General features: G+C 39.7%; 2 protein-coding genes across 3 annotated transcripts in view; one reads left to right on the top strand and one right to left on the bottom strand.

Annotated features, from left to right (window-relative positions):
• Nucleotides 1-1,210: 1,210 nt before the first annotated feature.
• dkk2 (dickkopf WNT signaling pathway inhibitor 2) lies at nucleotides 1,211-18,812 on the bottom strand. 2 transcript variants are annotated; one of them, XM_058070868.1, is made up of 4 exons: nucleotides 18,359-18,812; nucleotides 8,302-8,452; nucleotides 8,089-8,220; nucleotides 1,211-4,009 (listed from the first exon to the last, which is right to left on the bottom strand). In XM_058070868.1, the coding sequence occupies exons 1-4, from the start codon at nucleotides 18,575-18,577 to the stop codon at nucleotides 3,759-3,761; spliced, it is 753 nt and encodes a 250-aa protein (XP_057926851.1). In that variant the 5' UTR covers nucleotides 18,578-18,812; the 3' UTR covers nucleotides 1,211-3,758. The 2 variants fall into 2 exon arrangements, with proteins under 2 accessions (XP_057926851.1, XP_057926842.1); XM_058070859.1 differs by having other exon boundaries at nucleotides 1,212-4,009; nucleotides 8,302-8,455.
• The window catches only part of sgms2a (sphingomyelin synthase 2a), a 56,063-nt gene continuing 37,932 nt past the window's right edge, over nucleotides 4,742-22,872 (top strand). Inside the window, exons 1-2 of the mRNA XM_058070837.1 lie at nucleotides 4,742-5,168; nucleotides 21,720-22,038. The gene's annotated coding sequence lies outside the window, so the exon portion shown is untranslated. The remainder of the gene's footprint in view (nucleotides 5,169-21,719; nucleotides 22,039-22,872) is intronic.

Raw genomic sequence — 22,872 nt, 5'->3', positions numbered from 1 at the left:
AAACATGGCAAAATGTTGTGATACCATAAGTTACCCAGCATGCCTTGTGACTGGAATATATGGATGTTTTTTTTTATGTAGATCAAAGGGGGTGCTGGAGCCTATCCCAGATGTCTTCGGGGTGAGAGGCGGGGCACACCCTGGACTGGTGGCCAGCCAATCACAGGGCACATATAGACAAACAACCATTCACACTCACATTCATACCTATGGACAATTTGGAGTCGCCAATTAACCTAGCATGAAACATGTAAACAGAGATGGCCGAGGGTGGAATCGAACTCGGGTCTCCTAGCTGTGTGGCCTGCGCGCAAACCACTCATCCGTAGGTATTGTGTATAGATAGATATTTGTATGAACACATGGTGCAGTAGCTAGCTTACTTTGTGCGTCGTGTGTGTTGACGTGTTGTGTACAGATCGTATCTGACTATTTTGGAGCCTCAAGTGAGCCACAATAGCACTGAAAGTCACGTTGGTGGATACAGTTTCAATGTAAAAGTAAAAAAAAAAAAAAAGAATTCCCGCCTCTGTTACAACTTTGGTACTTTAGAAAATCCATTTTGAAGGATATTTGGTTTATATTTGACAGCCCTTGTTCAGGCTACGAAGCAGATTTGTCCACGCATCATTGATATTCCGTGCACACAATATGTTAGCCATCAAGTGTATTTCTTTCTGCTGTTATTTCCTTTTCTTTGAAATATTTTCCTCCTTCAATGTTATTTTGTGCAGGCTTGTTATTCCTCCCAAAAGCTTCCAGTGCACTGTAGCCTTTGTTTTGCATCGCCACATTAGAAAGTCATTAACACAAAAACATACTTTTGGTGAGCCAGGAAGCGTGTTTAAATTCAAATGAGGCCGCTAGTCAAATTGTGTTTATTTTATTTTTATATTTGGGTCGGATAAGAAGTCGTGCATGCATGTGAGCTGTTGTGCAGATGTGGAAATTGTTTGTCTCATTCATAACTTGCGCATGAAGTATTTGGATGTGCTTCATGTCCACATCAAACATCTTGAGTGAAACTTTTCAGGCCATGTAAACACACAAAGCGGTTTCGTTAAATGTTCGGGAACATATGGAAAATATGTTCATATTGCATATACCATTGTCGTAAATCAGGGGTAGTCAACTGGCGGCCCCTGAAGTCTAAAACCGAACCATGAATGACATCAGACCAGCCCTCAAGACTCCTAAAATCACCAGAACAGTTTTCACGACATCCATAAAAACAGCAACTCTGTCATATAGAGGATCTTTGAGTTCAGTGTTTATGCAGGAGGCGATTAAAAACAATACTCAGTCCATTAATACAAAATACATTCTTTAATTCATCACTGCATTTATGCAAAAAGCAAATCGATAGGAATTATTCACATAAAACAGTATTTAATTGGACACCATGTAAATACCATTTACACAATGTATCTGTCTATTGTGTCCTTTATGATGCACCTGCCAAGTACTCTATATAATCAGTCTAAGACAGGGGTGGGCAAACTACGGCCCGGGGGCCACATCCGGCCCGCCAAGTGTTTGAATACGGCCCGCCCAATCTTTCAAAAGTATTTAATTTAAACTCAACATACAACCTGGCATCATGGCCTGAGCCAACCTTTTGATGGTTGTATCAATTTCGTTGTTTGACATGGTCTGTTGTTTACAAAGTGCTCCTGAAAAAAGAGACACAAGCACATAATAATAATAAAAATTAAAATAATTATTATTATATTATTATTATAACTATTATGATTATTATATTTATTATATTAATGCTAATTATTATATAATTATATATAATAATATTGTTATATTTGCATATTTTACGTAATAATAATATAATTATTATTATTTTAATTTTATTTTAATTATTATAATATTTTATTATTTTTAAAATATTTAAATATAAATATAAAATAATAAATAATAATAGCAGATTGCATGACAATTTTACAGATACAATAATACCATGTGGACTGTTTCGTGTACAATATATAGTCTGCCCCCCCCGGAAATTTTGTTATATCAATGCGGCCCGCGAGTCAAAAAGTTTGCCCACCCCTGGTCTAAGACATCCGCTGTGTGTTTTAGCCCCATTTCATCCATTCAATCTTCACTCACCTAGATTATTTGACGGTGCCATTTAGGCTTTATATCTTCTTATATGTACATGATATACACTGTTTCTTAAATACATTATCATCACTTCCACTCTATTTACAATATAAGAGCTTATCTATATTATAGATGCTTACAAAATGACAAGAAAAGGGATATGTGAATAAAAAAATAGGGACTACTGCTTTCACTTCATGAAAAACAAGATTATGATCTTCTGTGTTTACCTTCTTGTTATTTTATCCGAGTGAAGTCTGAAGGCGCTAAGGCGACACGGCAATGTAGGGTTAACGGTTGGGTGTTTATTTTAATCATTTCTAGCAGTGTATTACAAAATGTTGTAATCAGAAACACTAGAAAACAGCAATTTTATCCAAATGAAGACAGAGATTGTGGGGTATAATACTGCAGAAGTGTCCGGGGGCCTCACAAATAAAGTTTGCATATGCACAAAATGGGGCCGAAAAGTTAGCAATAAGGTGTGGTGCCGTGAAATTATATGTTAGAAAGGTTGTTTATGTATATGTGCCCTGTGATTGGCTGGCGACCAGTCCAGGGTGTACCCCGCCTCTCGTCTGAAAACAGCTGGGATAGGCTCCAGCACAACCCTCGTGAGGATAAGCTTTATAGAAAATGAATGAATGAATGAATGAATGAATGAAATAAACATCTAATAGAAGTCAATAAAGATTTATCCATATTGGCATGAAAAAAACACATAATTATTGACTTAAAACATGTGGGTTGTTATTTAAATACCATTACTAATGACTGTATAATATCCCGACTAAGAGAAATTAAAGTTTGTCATCAATAGGAACATTTATGAATAAAATAATTACAATATACCTCATAGTTTGATGTAAAAAAATGCCTTTTTTATGGCCCTGCTCTGTTGAGACAGATGACGGCGGACATGTTGTCACTCAGCCCATCTTTTATTTGTTATGCCAATGTTGTGTCTCCCAAATATGATACTATTCCCAATAATTCCGCTTCTTTCTCGTCATGAGTTACTTTGCATTGACCTTCTATGGTGTAGTGGAAGCGTGGAAAAGGTCATAACTTGAGGCGGAGTTCCTCAAGGTGGAATCTATCAACCACAAATTGTATGCACATTTTGGGTTTCATTACATTACTTTTAGTTCGATTTCCGCACACATTTTTATAGATGAGGGTCCACAGCTGAGGTGTAGCAAAAAGCTAATCTAATGATGGCGTATATTTATTTTAGTCAAATAAGTAGTGCATATTATTGTGTTGTTCTTGTTGACATAATTCCATTTGTTTCACCCACAATAGCCTTTTAGTTTGGACCGGTTGGTATGGTCCTGCATGGCACAGTGCATGATCATTTACATATTCAGACAACCCAGCATGGAAAAACCTCTCACACAGTATTCAAAAGCAAATGAATTTTGCAGCATCATGAGGAATGTACTGGACGGTCGTAATCGTAATTAAAATAATAATGTGGCTTCTCTGTGGTCTCTCCACAGCCTGGACTCAGTCCACAGCAGCACAAGCTGGCATAGAGGTGAAGTACGGCACCACACAGTCCCTTCTGTCTGTCTATACGCCATTTCTTTAAGGGAAAAAATAAATCAAATAAAAGTAATAAAGGCTAGCCTCCTGCGTCTTCAGATCTTCTGGCACATGTGGAGTCTGGACTTGGATGAGGAGGTGGTATCTTTCCACACCTTGCAAGAGAGGCCCTTGGCACAGTCGCAGCGCTGGAAGATCTCCAAGTTGTGAGAGCCTTTCTTTCTCTGCTTAGTGCACACCTCGCCCAGTCGCAACACCGGCTTGCAGATTTTGGTCCAGAAGTGACGGGCGCAGCAATAGCCCTCAGAGCAGTCGGAGGTACGCAAGCAAGGGTCGCCTTCATGACCTGTGACAGTGGGTATGAGATGAATTAGGCTGGGGTTAAGCGGTTGTGGTTTGTGGTTACACTCCAAGTAACTTTTTGTTTTTCCAAGTCAAAAAAGGTTCAAGTATGTTTTCTTGTCATTTTCTTGGTCAGAAGGTAACACGGCATGGTGCCAGTTTATACTAAAAGTGTGGAAAATAATCGATATTGATCGATGCTTAGATTCGCATGTGCGATAGATGTGAGTGCATCTGCTCATTCACTGGGTATGGATTAGTGGTGTGTCGGTCATGAACAAACGGTGAAAAGAAGTAGTTCTTTTTTGTGAACGAAATGAACGAGGTCCCTAAAATACCCGTTCAGTCCGTTCAGTTGCAAATGCTTTTTTTGATTGGCTGGAGAGTCAGTTCACGGTTCCTTTTGCAGGGTGGGACTATCTGCGTGCTTGACTGTCGCCGCGCTCTGTGGGTGGGTGGGGTTAGCTTACTGAAAGACCGAGAGATTGACCTCGTTCATTCCGTTCACAAAAAAGAATTACTTAATTTGATCCGTTCGTTCATGACCGACACACCACTAGTCATCACGTGTTATTGAGCTGTTGAGTCGGAACGAACGTGAACATGAATGGACGGACTGACTCGACACGGCTGACCGGGTCTATGCACAGGGGGAGATCACCAGCTAACGACCAATTGACCGAAATGAACGGGTCTTTTTACTGAATGAACCGGTTCACTGAAATGAACGGTTTTGCCTACCGCTAGTATGGATGCAAGTGACGGGTTAAATCTAGATTAATCTCGATGCGTTTGTGGTTATAAAATCCGAAGCAAGCGCCATTTTATTAATGTTCAACTTCGTCCCCTATGCTGTTCCCCAGGTGCAATGAATGCACCAGCATTATCATTTTGTATTGAATACGGACGGAAGCCGCGAGGCATTTAAAACTACTTGTAAAACAGCATGGAAGTTCGCACGAAAGCAGCAGCGAGGAAGTTTCTATATTTAACCCACCCGCAACGTTTAAATCCTATGTTTGGAAACACTACGGATTCTCAAAGAACGGCGAAAAAGCTCGACAAAGCGTCCGTCATTTTCAAAGAATGCCGCTTTAAGAAGCCGTACAACGGCAGCACGTCTAGTTCCTCGTCGGACACCGTGGAAAAACCAAGCAAATCAGGTCAGTGGATTCCCCACTGCTTTCCAAATTGTCCAGAAGCTATTTGTCCGTCCCTGCAACAAGTGCCCCCCCCATCTGAGCAAGTGACATTAGAACAGCAGAGCAGTTGGCTTCTTCCTGAATTTTTAAACAATTTTAAAAGTGTATAAGTTGTTTTCCACTTTATGCTCCTTACTACTCAATTAGCAAACCCCCTGGCTCATTCATATTAGCAGTATGTTTAGCAGACAGGAATATAAACAAACATTGATTGCACTGTTGAAAGTGTCACTTTAAATTTGCTGTTGCTGCGTACTGTATTTTTTACGGCAGTAATTATTGTTTAATTGTTTTACTGCACCAATGAACCACTGCTATTGTAATGTGCATAGCCGATGTTAAAGTGAGCGTAAAAGTTGTTGCTGTTTTAAGATGGCAAAAACGATTATCAAGAAGTGGTGCACAGTAAAAAAAAGACAAACAGCACTTTGGTAATGGTAATGGTAATGTTTTTTTTTTTTTCATTTGAACATGCATCAGATTACAATTGAATGCATCACATAATCATTTCACAGTTCCACATGTCCAAAAGGAGTAGGAAGAAGCAAAGCTTATTAAATCCTACACCTCCATCTGGTACTTTTACAATCAGTAACTTTTACGTTTGTTCACTTCCTGCTTTCCTAATATAGTTTACGTTTTTTTTATCACGTACTGAAGTATGAGGTGATATGACCATACAATGACATAATGGGTACCATAGCAAGTGTCAATATAGTGATTGTAGTGGCTATTTGTCCTTCACTAAAATAATAAATGTAACTTATAATCAAACGGCCACTGATGCACCATGGGTTTTGTTTTACGCAGGCAAAAGAGTCATTGTCCAAACAATCCTGTTCCGTTTCTTCTTTCCTTTTATTACCAAGCAAGCAAACAAATAAAAAAGGAACAAGGGCCTTTTTCTGTTGCCTCTCTTGCGCTGGTACAAAAACCATAGGCCCACCCCGGTGCATGCTGGTCCTGTGAGCACTGCCTACCTAAATATATTGCAGGTGCCCAGGGTGTTATCCAATGAAATTAACCCAGAAATTAACTACTAATTAACCCCAACAAAATATGATAGATAAACAAATAAATAAATAACAAGAAAATATTATCAAGTAATCCAAACAAAACAACAACAACAAAAAATAAATCAACAGATATCAGAAACCTAGGAACACACCAATAAATAGCTCCTACAGTGATATATATAGCACATCATGACTGGTTCAAGACTCTTCATCCTTGTATTTAGCAAACATCAACTGCTTGTATTGTTTCTTGAATTGGCTCATTGTTGTGCATTGTTTGAGGGTCTTAGTTGAATTTACTGCCAAGTGCCTATAAGGAATAAAGCCAAATCCTTTTTGTAGGACCATATTGAATTCCATTTCTTTTCCTTTGCTTATTTGCGTCGTGTTGAATTGCATCATATTGCAAGAAATTGCACCATATCGTACGGATCGCATTGATTTGAACTAAATGATTATCGCATCATATTGTATCGTAAAGAGGGTGAATCGTATCGCCAGAAAATTCCATGTATCGTTAAAGTATCGTATCGCTGGCAGTGCATCAGTGCATCGAATCGTCCTCAGTGCTGAGATTCACACCCCTAGTTTAGACATCTCAGGGATTCTCCAGGAACAAAAAGGTATATGTACTATGTTCCAAAGATGTAAGCTTTTTTTACCCTTGATGCACAACTTGGGAATATGCCTTTACCTTTTTGGTCCTTGGGGAAGTATAAACCGGTTTGGACTTCTTGAGAATCAAGATTTTTGCTGCAAAATGTCTAAATTAGCTCCATGTTTTATTGTGTCTTTGCTTTTTTTGTGCCAATGTATCCCTAAAATGGAGGCACAGCGGTCGAGTGGTTAGCACGCAGACCTCACAACCAGGAGACCAGGGTTCAAATCCACCCTCAGCCATCTCTGTGTGGAGTTTGCATGTTCTCCCCGTGCATGTGTGGGTTTCCTCCCACATTCCATAAACATGCTAGGTTAATTGGCGACTCCAAATTGTCCATAGGTATGAATGTGAGTGTGAATGGTCGTTTGTCTATATGTGCCCTGTGATTGGCTGGCGACCAGTCCAGGGTCAGGGTCGGCCTCTCGCCCGAAGACAGCTGGGATAGGTTCCAACACCCCCGCGACCCTCGTGAGGAAAAAGTGGTAGAAAATGAATGAATGGATGTTTCCCTAAAATTGCTATGATGCGCTGGTATTGGTCAGAATATCCAATGTCGGACAAATGTTTGGGCAAGATCATCTCTGTTTTCATTTAGTCTGCAGACTAAATGTAAAACATGTACTTGGGCATGATGGTGGTACCCTCAAAAGGTCTGCTCTTGCACACTTAACAATTTCGGAACATACCTGCAACTTTTTGGTCCTGGAAAAGAACGTACAGACCATTTTTAAATTGCAATTGTGCTAGAAAATGTCTAAACTGGCACCACATAAAATTGTTTCTCTGCTCTTTTCTTGCGCCCTTTAAGGCTAAGGATCTAGTGACATGCGATTTATTAGCTACTTTTCTGACAAGCTCGCATTATGTGGTGTCGTGCAGTGTTTTGTGTCTGCGTTTTAATGACCTTCACTAAGTGCAGAAACAACGTTGGGGGTTGCGGTTTCTTCACGGCAGCCTATACTTTGGCTTCACGTGGATTTAAATATGAGGAGTGAGGCAGTTGTCAACATAGCTTGTGGCTTTTGCTTGGAGACATGGAGTGCTCCAGTTATCTTTGACTTTCTGTCACAGGGAATTTGCTCCAGCCGTGTGTGAGTTGTAATTTGAAACGTCTAGAATCGTACAACGCATGTCCATTTTAAACAGGCTGACACGCAATATGTGAAAGGCGTTCCTGCGGTTACATTTAAAGATGAAGTTGTACCTTTGAGAGAATGCTTGGCATGTGTTTTCCCACTTTTCCTCCAGCTGTGGTCTTTAGCAGAGAGCTTGTTGTGTTCATCCAAGGCGGAGATATGAGGCGAGATCACGCTCTCAGAGATAGCAACACAAATATCTGGTAAAGAAAGAGCATTAGCAGACGTAAAAAAAAGGTACTCAAACCTGTCCTTTTTTTGTTTACATTTCTGGGACATACAGTTATTGCAGCGATTGCCGGGACAGCACATGGCGTCTCGATGGCATCGCTTCTTCCTCCTGCGGCATGCCAGGCAGCGAGAGGGGGTTTGCTGAGGACTGTGGCAATAACTTCCCACGCTGCACTCCTTGTCATTGCTGCACGGATACACCTGCTGACAAAAAACAAAAGACATACATTCACGTCATTCAGACTGTATTTATTCTTGCAAACTCCATCATACACAGCAGTTACTTTCAACACAACTTTTGACCAAAGTTGACGAGATGGTATTGATTAGTGATAATAACGATTATTCTGATCATTTCCTCGGGGCTGCACGGTGGACGAGTGGTTAGCGCGCAAACCTCACAGCTCGGAGACCTGAGTTCAATCCCACCCTCGGCCATCTCTGTGTGGAGTTTGCATGTTCTCCCCGTGCATGCGTGGGTGTTCTCCGGGTACTCCGGTTTCCTCCCACATTCCAAAAACATGCTAGGTTAATTGGCGACTTCAAATTGTCCATAGGTATAAATGTGAGTGTGAATGGTTGTTTGTCTATATGTGCTCTGTGATTGGCTAGCGACCAGTCCAGGGTGTACCCCGCCTCTCGCCCGAAGACAGCTGGGATAGGCTCCAGCACTCCCCGCGACCTTCATGAGGATAAGCAGTAGAAAATGAATGAATGAATGAATGAAAACCTCAGTTATAAAAATCGATAATACTAGCTGCAGCCCTAGTATTGATCATGGCATTAGGACTTGAACAGTCTAGTGGCTCACATAGCTGACTTCATAGTCATAGTCATAGGACTTCATAGTCCAGAGAATATTCCCAGATTGTTACCTTGAAGAGTGTAAGCAGTATAGAACATAGATGGCTGTATCAATGGTTTTCAATGATGTTTTCAAGTCATTGCAGAGACAGATTGTTGTCATATCCTAAAACCAACATTGTCTGTCTGTGTGACTCACCCTGCCAAACACAGTCGACTTGTTGTGCCTAAGAGCTTGAGACGTCGCAACGGCTCAATGTTCAGATACCAAATGGGATAATACTACATGGAACCCATGCACCGCTAGTGTTGATGTGTACTACAGTGTGAAAATTCGATGTGCTAGACCGGTAGACCCCAACCGTGATGTGTGGTTGACATTTTTACCCAATTCCTTCGTCGTTCGACTGGATGCAGTGTACAAACGATACTATTCGACTTGATTCTGAGATTAATGTATGTTGATGTCGTGCAGGCAAATCTTTCATTTGTCAAACCGGATATCCAGTCGCACCGGTTTGTCATTCACAACTCTAGTAGTTCCTTTTCACTTTTATCTGAAAAGAAAACACAAACAACAAGCAGGAGCGACATAATTACGGGCGTCCAACTTTGACCTCGATGTGACGGCAAAGTATAAGATACTTCTTTGTATTTTTTGCATATATGAACCAGGCCTTGGTGGTTGAGGAACTCTCACCATCCAGAGGTGATGATCTCGGTACGGTTGCAAACTATGTTATGTTATGTGAACAGACCAATGAACCAATCAACCACAGAATGTTAACGTAACTACAGCTAATAAACCGGAAAACAGTTTAGCGTGTAAATGATCAGATTAAGTCGTTTGTCCTGTAGCCTGCTAGATCGTTATTAATGTCATCCACAAAGGTCTGTTTTGCTTCCTGTTGCGTATTAATCACTAAGATAAGAGAGATTAACGGGGAAACCAACTAAGTAAATGTACCCTAAAAATGAGCCCAGAGTAAAGGCCTTTAGAGGAAGTGGTGTCTTGGTATAATTCCTTACACGTGTACGTGATGTTGGAACCGAGGCCAAAGGACTTAGACATGATGTGTATCACAAATCAAGTGAGAGGAGTTCATTTGGAGCCGCGCCAATCTCTGGATCGGTTCCAGGTCAAGACGGCGTTCCATTCCAGTCAAGCAGCTGTAACATCTTTATTCCGTTTGATGATGATCACTTTGATTTTTGGCTCTTTTGTATTGCATCGGATGGACGCACTTGTCAGGACATTTGCGCAACACAGCAGCCATTCAAAAAAAAAAAAAAAAAACTAGGATGACACAGCAGGATATGATGACTTTGGATTCTCCGACATTAGAACAACATGTTTGGACTGTCGCCACATTTGACACTGACAGATCGGATACAGTGCGGTTCACCACAAGTGAACATGAACCAAAAACAAACTTGAAGGAATTTCCAAATCATTCTGTGCCACTTCAAATTGCCAACTTCCTTTTAAAGAAAAGGGGTATTCCTGGTCATCAAGGCTGTGTCACTCAAAATAAGAATCATTCCAAAGGTAAATGTACGCCACATGTTTCAATCCATCTCGAACAATACTAATACTTCAACGCGTTGGAAGTTGTTAGTCAAACACATGGAGGCAATGATACGAGTGCGAGGAAATGAAAGGGGATATTAAATTGAGACTTCATCCATCACAGAGGCGACGACAGCTAGCCTAGCTTAGCAAAGATACTTGCAAAATGTTTGTAGCATATCTTCCTCAAACAATGGGCAGCGTCAAGCTAGCTGTTTGCTAAGGCGGTTACTATGTGGATAATCAGCCTTCTTTATTGAATTCTTAATAAAATAACATTGGATGACGCACAACCTTAATGGATTTCAGTTTCATACATGTCATTTTTTTTATTGAACGTCTAAGAAGAACAAAAACGACAAGTTACACTCAGGACAAATGACGAATCACGCTAATGAGCCAGATTATTTACAAAGCGAAACCGCGTTCTTACTGGAAATTTGTCTGAAGTCAAATTTTGCGTAAGCGAAAACAAAGTGAGGCTAAACCACATGTAAGGAATCCGACTTCTTAAAACAACAACAACATCGACTTAGGAGAAATGCACTGTAAGATTTTCATTACAAGAGGCTGTTTACACAAGCTAACACACACTAGCGTTCACTGCTGCTACTTCTAAGTATGCTACCTCGATAGACAGATTTGAGATATAAGAATGGAAAATATGATTTTTATATTTTTAAATATTGTTTTTCTTTTAGCACTTAGCTTGCTAATGCTAAACTGCTAACTGCTAGATCTCTTGATGATGGATGAATGGGTGGATGGGTAGGTAAGTTGGTAGGTTTTGACATTAAAGTCAGGCAAAAACTTGTTAGTTTGTCTAGTAGCAACGTAACAAATACACTCAACAAAATATTGTTTTTGGACCAACTTTTCATGATTTCACCTCAAAGATGTAAAACTGTCTTTATGTACATAAAAGGCCTAGCACAATCTCAAGTATTGTTCTCAAATCTGTCTAAGTCTATGTCACTGAACATTTGTCATGATTCCTCACTACCCCAGCCACCTCACAGGTATGGCATATCAAAAACTTGATAAGACAGGCTGGCCACAATAAAAGGCCACTCCAAAATGTGCTGTTTTAGCACACAGAATAACGGCACAGGTGTCTGTATAAATGGATAACAATGATATGTTCATCTTGTAATATTTAACTAGCTCATGCTAATGTGCTAACTGCAACTACTCAGCTATATGCTAATATTTTGTTTGCTTGAAAAAGAGGTAATTGTAGGAATTGTTTCCTTTGGAAATAAGCGACTTAAGTCATACGTGTGGTGTCATGCCATGTTTTTTATCAATAAATTGCTGTGTTATCTAATCTAAGGTGGTAAATATGGTGGAGGACGTGAAAAATATGCTGTTATTTCAATATGAAGACAAATGGAGGTGAACACCTGCTAATACTTCATCGCAGCACATATCTTAATCTGTCTCTCTGGTCAGTCAGCAGGCTTGGATCCATTACAGTGGCTTTGGTGAGTGTGCAAGAAAAATGGTGCCACACCTCTTCCATCACAGCTCAAACTGCAGGCCAAGTCTTTGAAATATGCTGATGATTCAAGCCTCCCATTCCCCCCCTCCCTCACTTCCTTCCAATGTGATTATCTGCCCTTATCTTGCCATATTTTTAAAAGCCTCATTCGCTACTTTCAAGGCAACTCAATTGGGATGCATCTCAGTCATCTGTCGCTCCCTTATTTTTCCTGGACACATAAAAGCGCATGCAGCCTTTAGATCCTGCACAGGAAGTGGCCCTGAGAGCTATTTACGCCATCTTGCCACATGCTGGCTGCGGCGATAAGGATGGAGACAGAGGCAGCAGCATGAGGGAAGCCCCCCGATTGGCCTCGACTCGTGCTGCACTCGTGCTGCGGGATCAGCAATCTCTCATAGAGATTTACTGAACCCCTATTTACTAGCAAAACATCATTCCACTGTATAGCTCAATGGAACTTTGCTGGGAAAAACACTCATGTCAGTGGCATGGGGGTGCAGTTTCCCACCAGACTTACGATAGAAAGTAAACTTGGATATACTTTAGAGTAGTCCGTGTACAGCCATTATTCTTGTGAGTATACCAAACAGTGACTATTCCATTTTTAGTGGATAGGAAATCTGCACTGCTATACAAGCTACTTTTCAGCATATCCAAGTGTATCGATTCGGACTTCCTTATATGGGCTGCAGATTGCCTGCACTTGGTAAACGTGAACCTATGTATCCGGAAGTCCTCAGGAGTGCTAGAGAATGTGACCAATCACAACGACGTGGGGGAAACTAGAGGAGGGATGTATCGTTGTATCGATATAAATGAAACAGGCCGTTTGGGTTGAAAGCAGGAATTTCATGGAAAGAGGTGCAAAATCTGGAAGATCTAGAAAGCGTTCTGTATGTGTTATTGTGTGTAGCTACTCTCTAGGAGTCCACAACTCAATACAAAGCACGGAAAATGAGCATAATGGTTCCCCTTTAAGGTACACAGACATACTGACTTGTTGTCTTAAATCACATTTATGATTGCCTCTCTCATTAAGAGGAGGGCCCTACTGGCTCCAGGTTGGGGCCCTACTGGCACCCAAGGGACCGGCAGACTGGAAAGACTGCGAGACAGGAGACTGACTAATGGGCGCTAACAAGCCGCCACACCTCTCCTTGCCCTTCACAGCTCATTAGGATCACTTAACAGTCGTTTCTTTGGAGCGAGGGGGAAGGCGAAACCCTCGTTGATAGTAGCGCACAGAATGAAATCAAGGTAAAGCTCACTGACTGATGTTCTCACTGCATGGTGACGACTACGAGGAAATCGTTCCCTTTGTGCCACCCACAAGTAAAGGCTCCGGGTCAAGCTTTATTTTGTTTTGTAACTTTTTATAGAGCGAGACTAAAGTTTACAAGTTCTCTAAAGCTAGCCAAGAACTGACATGACTGCTTTGGCTTCAGCCACTACATCATATTAAAGTACAGACTTGTTGTATACAATCTGACATACAATATATTTGACAGTGATCTGGCCAAATGTAAACAAAATGTCAAAATTATTAGTTAAAATAATGACAGCAGTTGTAGCTGCTACTACTAATCATTTATGTTGTGTAGTTATGTAACGAGACATGTAAAATAGATTGCAGATTGCGGTAGATTAGCTTTTATGTTTACGCTAAAAGAACTACAGTTCCGGGAAGGAGTGAATTTCTAAAATAGGCTCTGCTATCACGTTTTGATGGAAGTCATATGAAACGATCCTGGTTTGTTCTCACAAATCTTAAGTAGCTTTTATCAAATGTAGACTTACTATGACTTATTCTTGGACATTACCAAAGCAGCAGATGTTGAACTTTGATGAAAAACAACAACACACGTCGTGAGCAAATGACGCTGGAACACAGCTTAATGTATGGTTCCAATCCTGCCTCGTGCACTGCCACTTCCGTATTACATGTATTATCATTCAAAGTAGTGATGCCACAGTTCACAATCAGTCAAACCACGCCACAATTGTGTATCGACTATCATGAAGATAGTTGATGCATGAGGCACCGACTGCAACACCAATTACTTTTGCACTGTTGTTTTGTTTGCATTATTTATTCACACCTATAACAATTAAGAATGTGTGTAATATATGAAAAATATGAACATTTCAGCTGTCCGCAGCACAGCCTCTGACATGTTTGACGGTGCTGCAAAGTGCTGAAAGCAGCTTGTCATAGCCAGAAATTATTTTCAAAAGCTGCTCTTCTCTTCTACGTTTAGTGAGTAGAACATGAAAACCTCACACAAGCCTGCCAGACCTCAAATTTGAACGCCTGCTTGTCCCTCGGCCGCCGTGATAATATGTAGCGCGCTTTGCTATACAGACCACCAGTCTGCCACCAGTAAAAATGAGGCATGTCCAAGTGTGGATGGCTTATAATGGCATTTATGGCAGCAGCTACGTATGCACACACACATACTGAGTGTTTTTGCTACCAGGAGGTTTTCCACAGTTGTAAAGTTGAAGCCACAGCTGGGCCTGGGCCAAATAATTTGGCTTAACATGACTGGACCTCAGCATCCCTTAACATTGAGAGCCATTTATGAGCGGAATAAATCAAAAACAGGTTTAAAAAAAAAAGGACACATCTCTCATCTGCTGTATGCACTGTCGCCTTTTATTTAACTCTTTACCTTTGCACGCTCAATAAGAGGCTTTAGAATGAACCGAGCATGCTTTTTTGGGGGTCAACGCTTCCCATTTAATTGTACTGGACATGTTTTACTACTGAAACCCCACAGGAGGGCAGTATTTCTGGAAAGTCGGCAGACATACATACTGTACATACACCAAGACCCCTCTTTACAAGGTGAAGTCCTTGATGGTCACCTTCATCAATAGCGTACAGCTTCTTTCTTAACCCATTTGCTTCTTTTGTCATTTCAATGAGAGGATTAACAATTTTGTATGGTTTGTAATACAGTGTGGTCCTACTTTATGCTATAGTATATGCTATATCAGAGTGGCCATTATGGCGATCACAAAGGTAGTGTGGGTCACTTTTTGTTGATGATATATTATCCCGATTACAGATACTATGTCAGCGTTAAGATGCCTATATCTATAACAATAATTATGCGTTCACTTGTACCAGTCTTTTGCATGTCATTTTTATTTATTCTATACAGTATTTGTAATGTTTAATAGCAAATGTTAACTGGATGAGCCCTACGTTCCACTATGCTTTCTTTTGAAAAACATTCACTAGAATTGCCTGTCTACCCTTTTACCACTTGACAGATAAGGACAGGAAGAAAAGACTAAGAGAAAGGTATTTAAATGAATGCTTTTCATGTTTAAGCCTGTGAAAACGACCCTAATGTTGAGGTTACGGACAGTAAATTTAAATATTTTTGAAAAACTTGCTGCCACAGCAACTCAACAGCAGCATGACACAGCAATGGCAGTCCATCTCCCATGCAGCCAATCACCAAAGCTTCAAAAAAATCCCCCAAAAGATTCTCTACATGCCAGGTCGGCTGTTTTAAGTACCTACTTCAAAAAATGCTAATCAAATTATTCTCTACATGACCGAGGGTTCTGCTGCTTTTAAGGACCAACTGCAAAAATCCTAGCCAAAGATCCTCTATGTATATGGCAAGTCTTCTGAAGTACGTCCTACAAAAACGCAAGTCAAAAATTCTTCTTATGGCAGGTCGGCTGTTTTTAAAGCAAAACTGCACTTTTTTGGGGAATTTTGCCCATCATCCACAATCTTTATGCAAGACAGTTCTCTTTTCTGTGCATTATAAAGATATAAAACAGCTAAAAAAAGACTAAGAATGCACGCAATGGCAAACTGTTATATAGCCATCCGAAAACACTCCAGAAAACGCCAACAACACTCAATTTACATATAATCTGAAGGGCATATTAACCAAGTTACAGCAACATTGCTATTATTATTATTAGTAGTAGTAACATTGTTGCGCTGATTGTAGCGACTAGCTTCACAAGACACACACCTGCCGCGCTCATAAGCCTCAGATCACTACCAAAAAGTTAATGCTACACAAATTACAACATTCAAAGAACTGCAGTACTCACTTGCCTTAGTTAAGGTCAGTGTTCATGACTTTACCATAAAAAGACACTGGGCAAAAATGGCCTGCATTGCAGTGTAACAAGACCAAAACCACTGCTGAACAAAAAGTACATTGGGGCACAAAAAACATCTTGATGTTCCCCAATACCAAAAGTTCAACTTATTGGAAGGTGTGTTTATATGGTAACGCCGCATTTCAGAAAAAGAACGTCATACTAACAGTAAAATATGGTGGTGGTAGTGTGATGGTCTGGAGCTGTTTTGCTGCTTGAGGACCTGGAAGACTTGCTGTGATAAAGTGAACCATGAATACTGGGGTCTACCAAAACATCCTAAAGGACAATGTGTGTTGTGACCACTTGAAACCAACTTGGGTTCTGTAGCAGGACAATGATCTAAAACACAGCAGGAAGTCCACCTCTGAATGGCTACATAAAAGCAAAATTAATCCTATTGCGATGCTGTAAACCCTCCAATGTGGCTGAATTATAACAATTCTGCAAAGATTAGCGGGCCAAGATTCCAGCGTTGTAAAAGACTCATTTCAAGTTATCGCAAACGCTTGATTTGCTGTTTAAGTACCTACTGCTAGTCAAAGATGTTTGATGTTTGTTTTTAAGTACCTACTGCTAGTCAAAGATGTTTGATGTTTGTTTTTAAGTACCTACTGCAAAAATGACAGTCACCGTCCTCGATATGGAAGGAGCATTCTGCTGGATCGACTGCAAAAATACTCCTATTTAACATGAGTGGTTTGCGGTTTTTGAACTCTGTTGCAAAAAATGTTAATCATTCCCAAATTTTAAACCGAACTTATGCGCCGCCAGTTGAACTACTGAGCATGAAACATTACATGTATTCAACTCAATCCCCATTGTAGTTTATTTGACATATTTTGGGAAGATGAAGCACAGTTTTTGTCATGCCCCCCTCCTCTCTTTTCCCCATAATTTACTGACGAACATCCTCCTTTTTGGGGAAGTACATGATGTCACTCACGAGTTGAAACAGCATGGACTGATAACTGCAAGTATGGATTAGATTGTGGGTAAAATGATATCCCCGATGTCACAATCCCATAATCCCAGCGAGGATCATTCGAATGACGTTAAAACGTCCCGACAAGTAAACGCAGGAGTGTGGGGGCCATTGGTGTTAACTTTTTCTCACATTTCTGCTGCCATTAATGATTTATTGTGGAAGTGCACACAGTGGCGTCGCGTCTGAAAGGCAATTAGGCTTTATGAGGAGGGGAGCCAGGGGATAACCATGCACAGAAAAGGGTAGTCTCTTTTAATGTTAAACTGCTGCCACTTAAATACACTGTTACTTACAAACAGGACTATGCTTAACCTGTATTTTGATTTGTTTCAACACTTTCCCAGAGGGATTAACGGGAATACTTAACATTAAAGTTGCATAAAGAGGTTGTTTTTATTGATGTGCAGCATTTTCTTGTATATAAAGAAGCACTACATGTTAAAGCTATGGGAAGTTGCACCATTGTTATTTAGTCTTAATTCAGACACTGGCATAGAAAGAGGAGTTCAGAACATTCAGAGATTCTCACATTACTTTAAAGATACATAGATTTTGATGTATTTTATGGAAATTAAGTAGCATTTTTATTTTCTATGCAATATTGTCACTATTTCCCCCACAAAATCCCTGAAATATGTCGGCTCATTTCTGTTTTCTGCCCCCTTCTGCAACCTCACTTTCTCACTTTCTCCATCATCAATCAATCAGGGTCGCTTTTCAGTCTTTACACTGTAAATCTATATAGTCAGACCTACTGTGTGTTGCTGTCTTTACCTTCAAAGTATGACAACATTATGCTGTTGTACTAAATTTTGTGGAAGTTTAATGAAAAGTTATTGAAAATTAGGTACACTCAATCAAAAATGTATCCAAAATGTCCACTTTTAGATATTATAGTTAATGCAAGTATTAATTTAACCATAATGTTTATTATTGCTCTGGTACTTTGCCTACTAATGAGATATGGTTTATCTCCTGGAATGATGAAAAATGTTAAATAATGGACATTATCGTTGCAAAAATCACAATATTGGACGCAAGTCTTGTATTGCAGGTTAAATATTAGTTCATAAATGTATAAATGAGCCATAATGAGGTCATTACCTGTGCAAAGATGCTGTGCTTCTTGCCGGTGCTTGCGTGCGCAGTGGCCGAGCGGTTGGAGGCAGCTGCAGTGGGCACCTCTATCTCCTCCGCTGCAAGTAGAACCGGCTTGATAGAGTTAAGCTTAGGGCGCCCCTCCGGTACCTGGCACGTCCCCATCCGCACAGCGGTGGCAAGGAGCAGCAACAGCCAGCATTTATTCCAAGTGGAGACCAGCATCCTTTGGAATTTAAAAAGCCCCAATTGGAAGGAAAAAGAGTTGGCAAAGTGTGCAAGCTGTGTGCCGATGATTGCGTTTGTTCTCCCGCAAGATCACACAGCAAGCAAAAATGTGAGCATTTGTGGAGTTTTTGTGTAAAAGAGGAGGGTAGTTAAAAAATGCGGAATCGCGAATGAAGTTCCACTCTGCCTGTGTGTGTGTGAGTGCTGACTGAGTGAGTGAGTGAGCACATCTTCTCTTTATAGCATCCTAAAAGAACACTCTTCCTCCGCCCCCATTCACAAAGACTGACACAAAAAGGACTGAAAGTGATCTCTGTCTATGTAGTCTATGCTGTCTGGAGCCCGGCTGGCACCAGCAGCCCCTCTGGGAACAAACTATAAAAAATTATACACTGTGTACTTTAACTGGGCCCTTGACCCTCACCATGCATTTTTTTTACTGCAGCACAGGAAATGGAACATCAGGGTTAAGTTGCTCTAAAAGCGCTTTGTATGAGGGGTGTTTTATTCCCCCTTTAATTAACTGCAAGTTAAGTGGACTTCTGGAGAGTCACCGTGTTGTAAAATTGAATAGAAAATGCAGAACGCTTGTGTGCCATTGCTGCAGTGTGACCATGTCGCAGTTTCTGTTAGCTCGTTCTAACACAGAATGGCCACGTAGGTGGTCGGAAGTTAGGCACAGCTGATCAGATCTGAAAAAAAAAAAAAATCCAATGTCATACAAAACAGTGGAAAATGTTGTTGTTTGAGAGGTAGCCTTTCACATGAGATCACACATCAGCCAGGATCAAAGGACTGAATGTTTTGGCTTTTTCTTTGACTTTTGTTTGTTTGAGAGACGTTTGTGCCCAAAAATCGTTGGGTTTTTTCCCATACGTCAGTTTTTGCCCAAAATCTTCACCAATATTTTTCCTCTGTTTCTATACACTGTTTAGTTATTGCACAACATTGCCCTAAAGTAACTATTCTATTTGTCCTGTATTGTATTGTTCTGTAAAATCGAGTACCCAGTTTCCCAGTATAACTGCTAAATAACCCACCACGGGGCTAAAAGAAGTTGAGTGCCAGCAATATTAACATTTAACAAAACAACAAACAACAATTATAACAATCTTTTCTGCATGTAAACCTATAATAAAATGTATTTTTGTTAATATTTTTGTGCGTCTGGAATAGATTTGTTGGATTGACATTATTTCCAATGGGAAAAATTGCCTTTATGTTTGTATGTTTCTGTTTTCATCAAACTTTGCAGAATGAATTAATAGGCAAAATTTTTCCAAAGAAAGAGGTTATCGCATCACACAAGGTTTTACTTTTTCTTTGGATTTTTTTACACAACATTTGAGAGGAGAAAAAATAGTGACTCCTGCGGGAAACTAGTTTGTTGTGTTTATGTATTGTAGTTTTATTTTTTTTATGACTGTCAGGTAACTAGATCGCATTTGTGATACAACTTTTTATATATTTTTTGATTACACCCTTCTTACTTTTTAAAGATAAATTACTGTAATGTTATTTTAAGGTATAATTTTAACAAAAAAAATGACTAATTGACAATTTTTCCACATGGAATTACATAAATTGGGGAAAGTTTCACCCTGGAATTTATTCATTGTTCTCAATGGGAAAATATTTCTTACACTAAAATATATTTTTAAATTATATTTTTAATATTTTTGTTATTGTTTTTGTCATTTGGTGTACCTAATGTTGTGTCCAGTAAATACACATTAAAGGCCATTCTATTCTTCGTCCCAACAGGAAGCGAGTATCTGGTGGTCTCTTTTCAAACCAAAAAGAGTGTGCAGTGGGCGACAAAGGTGACTAAAGCAGTATCACCTCCGAGCATCTACAGTTACATCAAACAAGTCCAATACTTCCTCCCACTCCCCAGTGGAGGCGCTCCTCCATTGTCTGACACAAAAAGACTTTGACACTTTGAATTGGAGCCTTTGATGGATGGCTTTTGAGGTCAGAAAGCCTTTACCGGTGTTCTGTTCCTTCCACCTTTTCAATAGATGTCTCCAAATTGTGTACAGACTTAAAAAAGAAAAGGAAAAAAGGCATTATTATCAGGCGTAGAAGTCATGGAGGGAATATTGTGGGAACTAATGTTGGCTGAGGTTGGGAATTGGCTGTTGGGATTTACATTGACTAACTGTTGTGCTAACTGCCTAATTGCAAAAGCAATTCTGGGTTGTGTTGCTTTCCCATGAAAAGGGTCTGTCCAAATCTGTGATTTTATTTATTTTAATTTAGAAATACATAAAAACACATTGAATCGCAAGCATTCAGATATCAGCTTTTGCTCATCTTTCATGAAGACATTCATTGACATTCAGAAACACAGTGTATCATAGATAGATAGGCTTTCTTTATTGTCAATGTACAAGAACACAACAGTGAAACTGCCAACGAAATGTCGTTGCCTGGCTCCCGTATAATAATAAATTCATTCATTCATTTTCTACCGCTTTTTCCTCATAATAATAATAATAATAATGTGGTGAATAAATAGATGACATCAAATATGAACAACAACAATCAGCCTTTGTTTCCTGCTGCACATTTTCTTCACAGTTCCTCACAACAAAAGAATAGACAAGAAAAGCTGCCTCCTTTGCACTAATCTATCACTAATCTATTGAGTGGAATTCAATTTTGCTAGCTCGTTCCTTAGATTGATAGATAAGCCTGTGTTAGGTTTTGTAGAAAGTTGTGTCTCAAAACACAGAAAAACAATATTTGTTGTTCTAACTAGTTCACCTTTATTTCATGTAATCTAAACTTAATGGGTTTCACATGGAGTGGAGAAGAAGGACAAAGTAAGACAAAAACCTACCTACCACTTCCACACGGAATGGGAGGATAATGGTGGATATGCCATGGCTGATTATATGCAGCGTGAAGGTAATGTAATGTAAATCTTTTTGGACTTCTAATGGGCCATAGTCAACCACAAAACATCGGCCATTTTAATTAATTTTTGTAAACCCGCAATAGAGTGAGGGAGCAATGTTGCGAGGGACGACTGTAGCTCACTTTTTTGTTACCTTTTACAGCAGTATGAGAATGTTTAATGCAGCTCCTGCTTATAAGTGTACCTCTTGTTTTGGCCTTTGTGTCTATTCTTTAGGGACAACAAACAGCTTGGCATGAGTTTGTGCGTTTAAAAACCAGATGCGTTTGGTTGGTCTTCATTGCAAGCAGCTGCCAAGAAGACGGAGTGAAAGTGTGTGCGCATGGCAGCACAAAGAACATGGAGCTGCTTCAAAGCTTCTTCAAAGCCACTGTGACATCTTCAAACGACATGCACATGAAGCCCCGCAGCTCCAACATGTTGATGGTCGTGCGGCGACCATGCCGATAAGCTACGGCTACGTTCACACACAGGAGAGCAGTCGACAAGAGGAGAGCAGAGGATCTGGATAGAGGAGGAGACGGCAGAACTTGTGGTGAGCTTTTTGTTCTTGGTAATTCCTCACAGACGCCGTTTGGCCAGAGAGCTGTGTCATGTTTGTGAGCATAGCTGACTGTCAAAGCGCTCTGCAGAGGTCGCACATTAAAAAGATAAATCGCATGACTAATGCAATTATGGTTTTGATGGAGGAGATCTGTCCAAATATTTTTTGTTATCAGTTCATCTGACAGAGGGAAAAAAACAAAAGAGGCATATACAGTGGTATGAAAACGTTTTTTTTCCTTTATAAATGACTGGTTGTTTGGATCAGCGATTTCATATGGCAGACAAACATACTGATGTTTGATAAGTCAAATTAAGTTTACAGGATTTACAGAATAATTGCAATAATGTAAACAAAAGTAGACAGGTGCATACATTTGGGCACCCTTGTTTTTTTTTATTGATTTGAATACATTTAATTTGGTTTACATACATACATACATTTAGTTTGGTAACATTTTCCTCAGTTATCAGAATATTGATTTTAGGGATGAATGCACTTTTCAGCAAGGACACAATTTCAGAAAAATAATCAACATCAAATATCTCTATATATTGTTGGTTACATTCAGAATGAATCTTACTATTGTTGTATGATCCATCTGTTTTTGTCAAACTTTGCGGAATGAATTAATAGCCAAAATTTTTACGAACAAAGAGGTTATCCCATCACACAAGGTTTTACTTTTTCTTTGGATTTTTTAATGCAACATTTGAGAGGTTTTTATGTATTATAATTTTATTTTTTTGTGACTGTCAGGTAACTAGATCGCATTTGTGATACAACTTTTTATACATCTTTTGATTACACCTTTTAAAGATAAAT

Source organism: Doryrhamphus excisus, chromosome 1 (assembly GCF_030265055.1).
Source record: "Doryrhamphus excisus isolate RoL2022-K1 chromosome 1, RoL_Dexc_1.0, whole genome shotgun sequence".
In the NCBI taxonomy this organism is placed as follows: domain Eukaryota; kingdom Metazoa; phylum Chordata; class Actinopteri; order Syngnathiformes; family Syngnathidae; genus Doryrhamphus; species Doryrhamphus excisus.
This window is presented reverse-complemented; position numbering and strand designations above follow the sequence as displayed.

Excerpts from the sequence above, each read along its gene's own strand:
- dkk2 (XM_058070859.1), bottom strand. The coding sequence starts at position 18,577 with ATGCTGGTCTCCACTTGGAATAAATGCTGGCTGTTGCTGCTCCTTGCC. Across the intron at positions 8,456-18,358 it reads AGCACAGCATCTTTGCACAG|CAGGTGTATCCGTGCAGCAA; the intron begins GTAATGACCTCA and ends GTTTTTTGTCAG. Across the intron at positions 4,010-8,088 it reads TGCCAAGCATTCTCTCAAAG|GTCATGAAGGCGACCCTTGC; the intron begins GTACAACTTCAT and ends CCACTGTCACAG.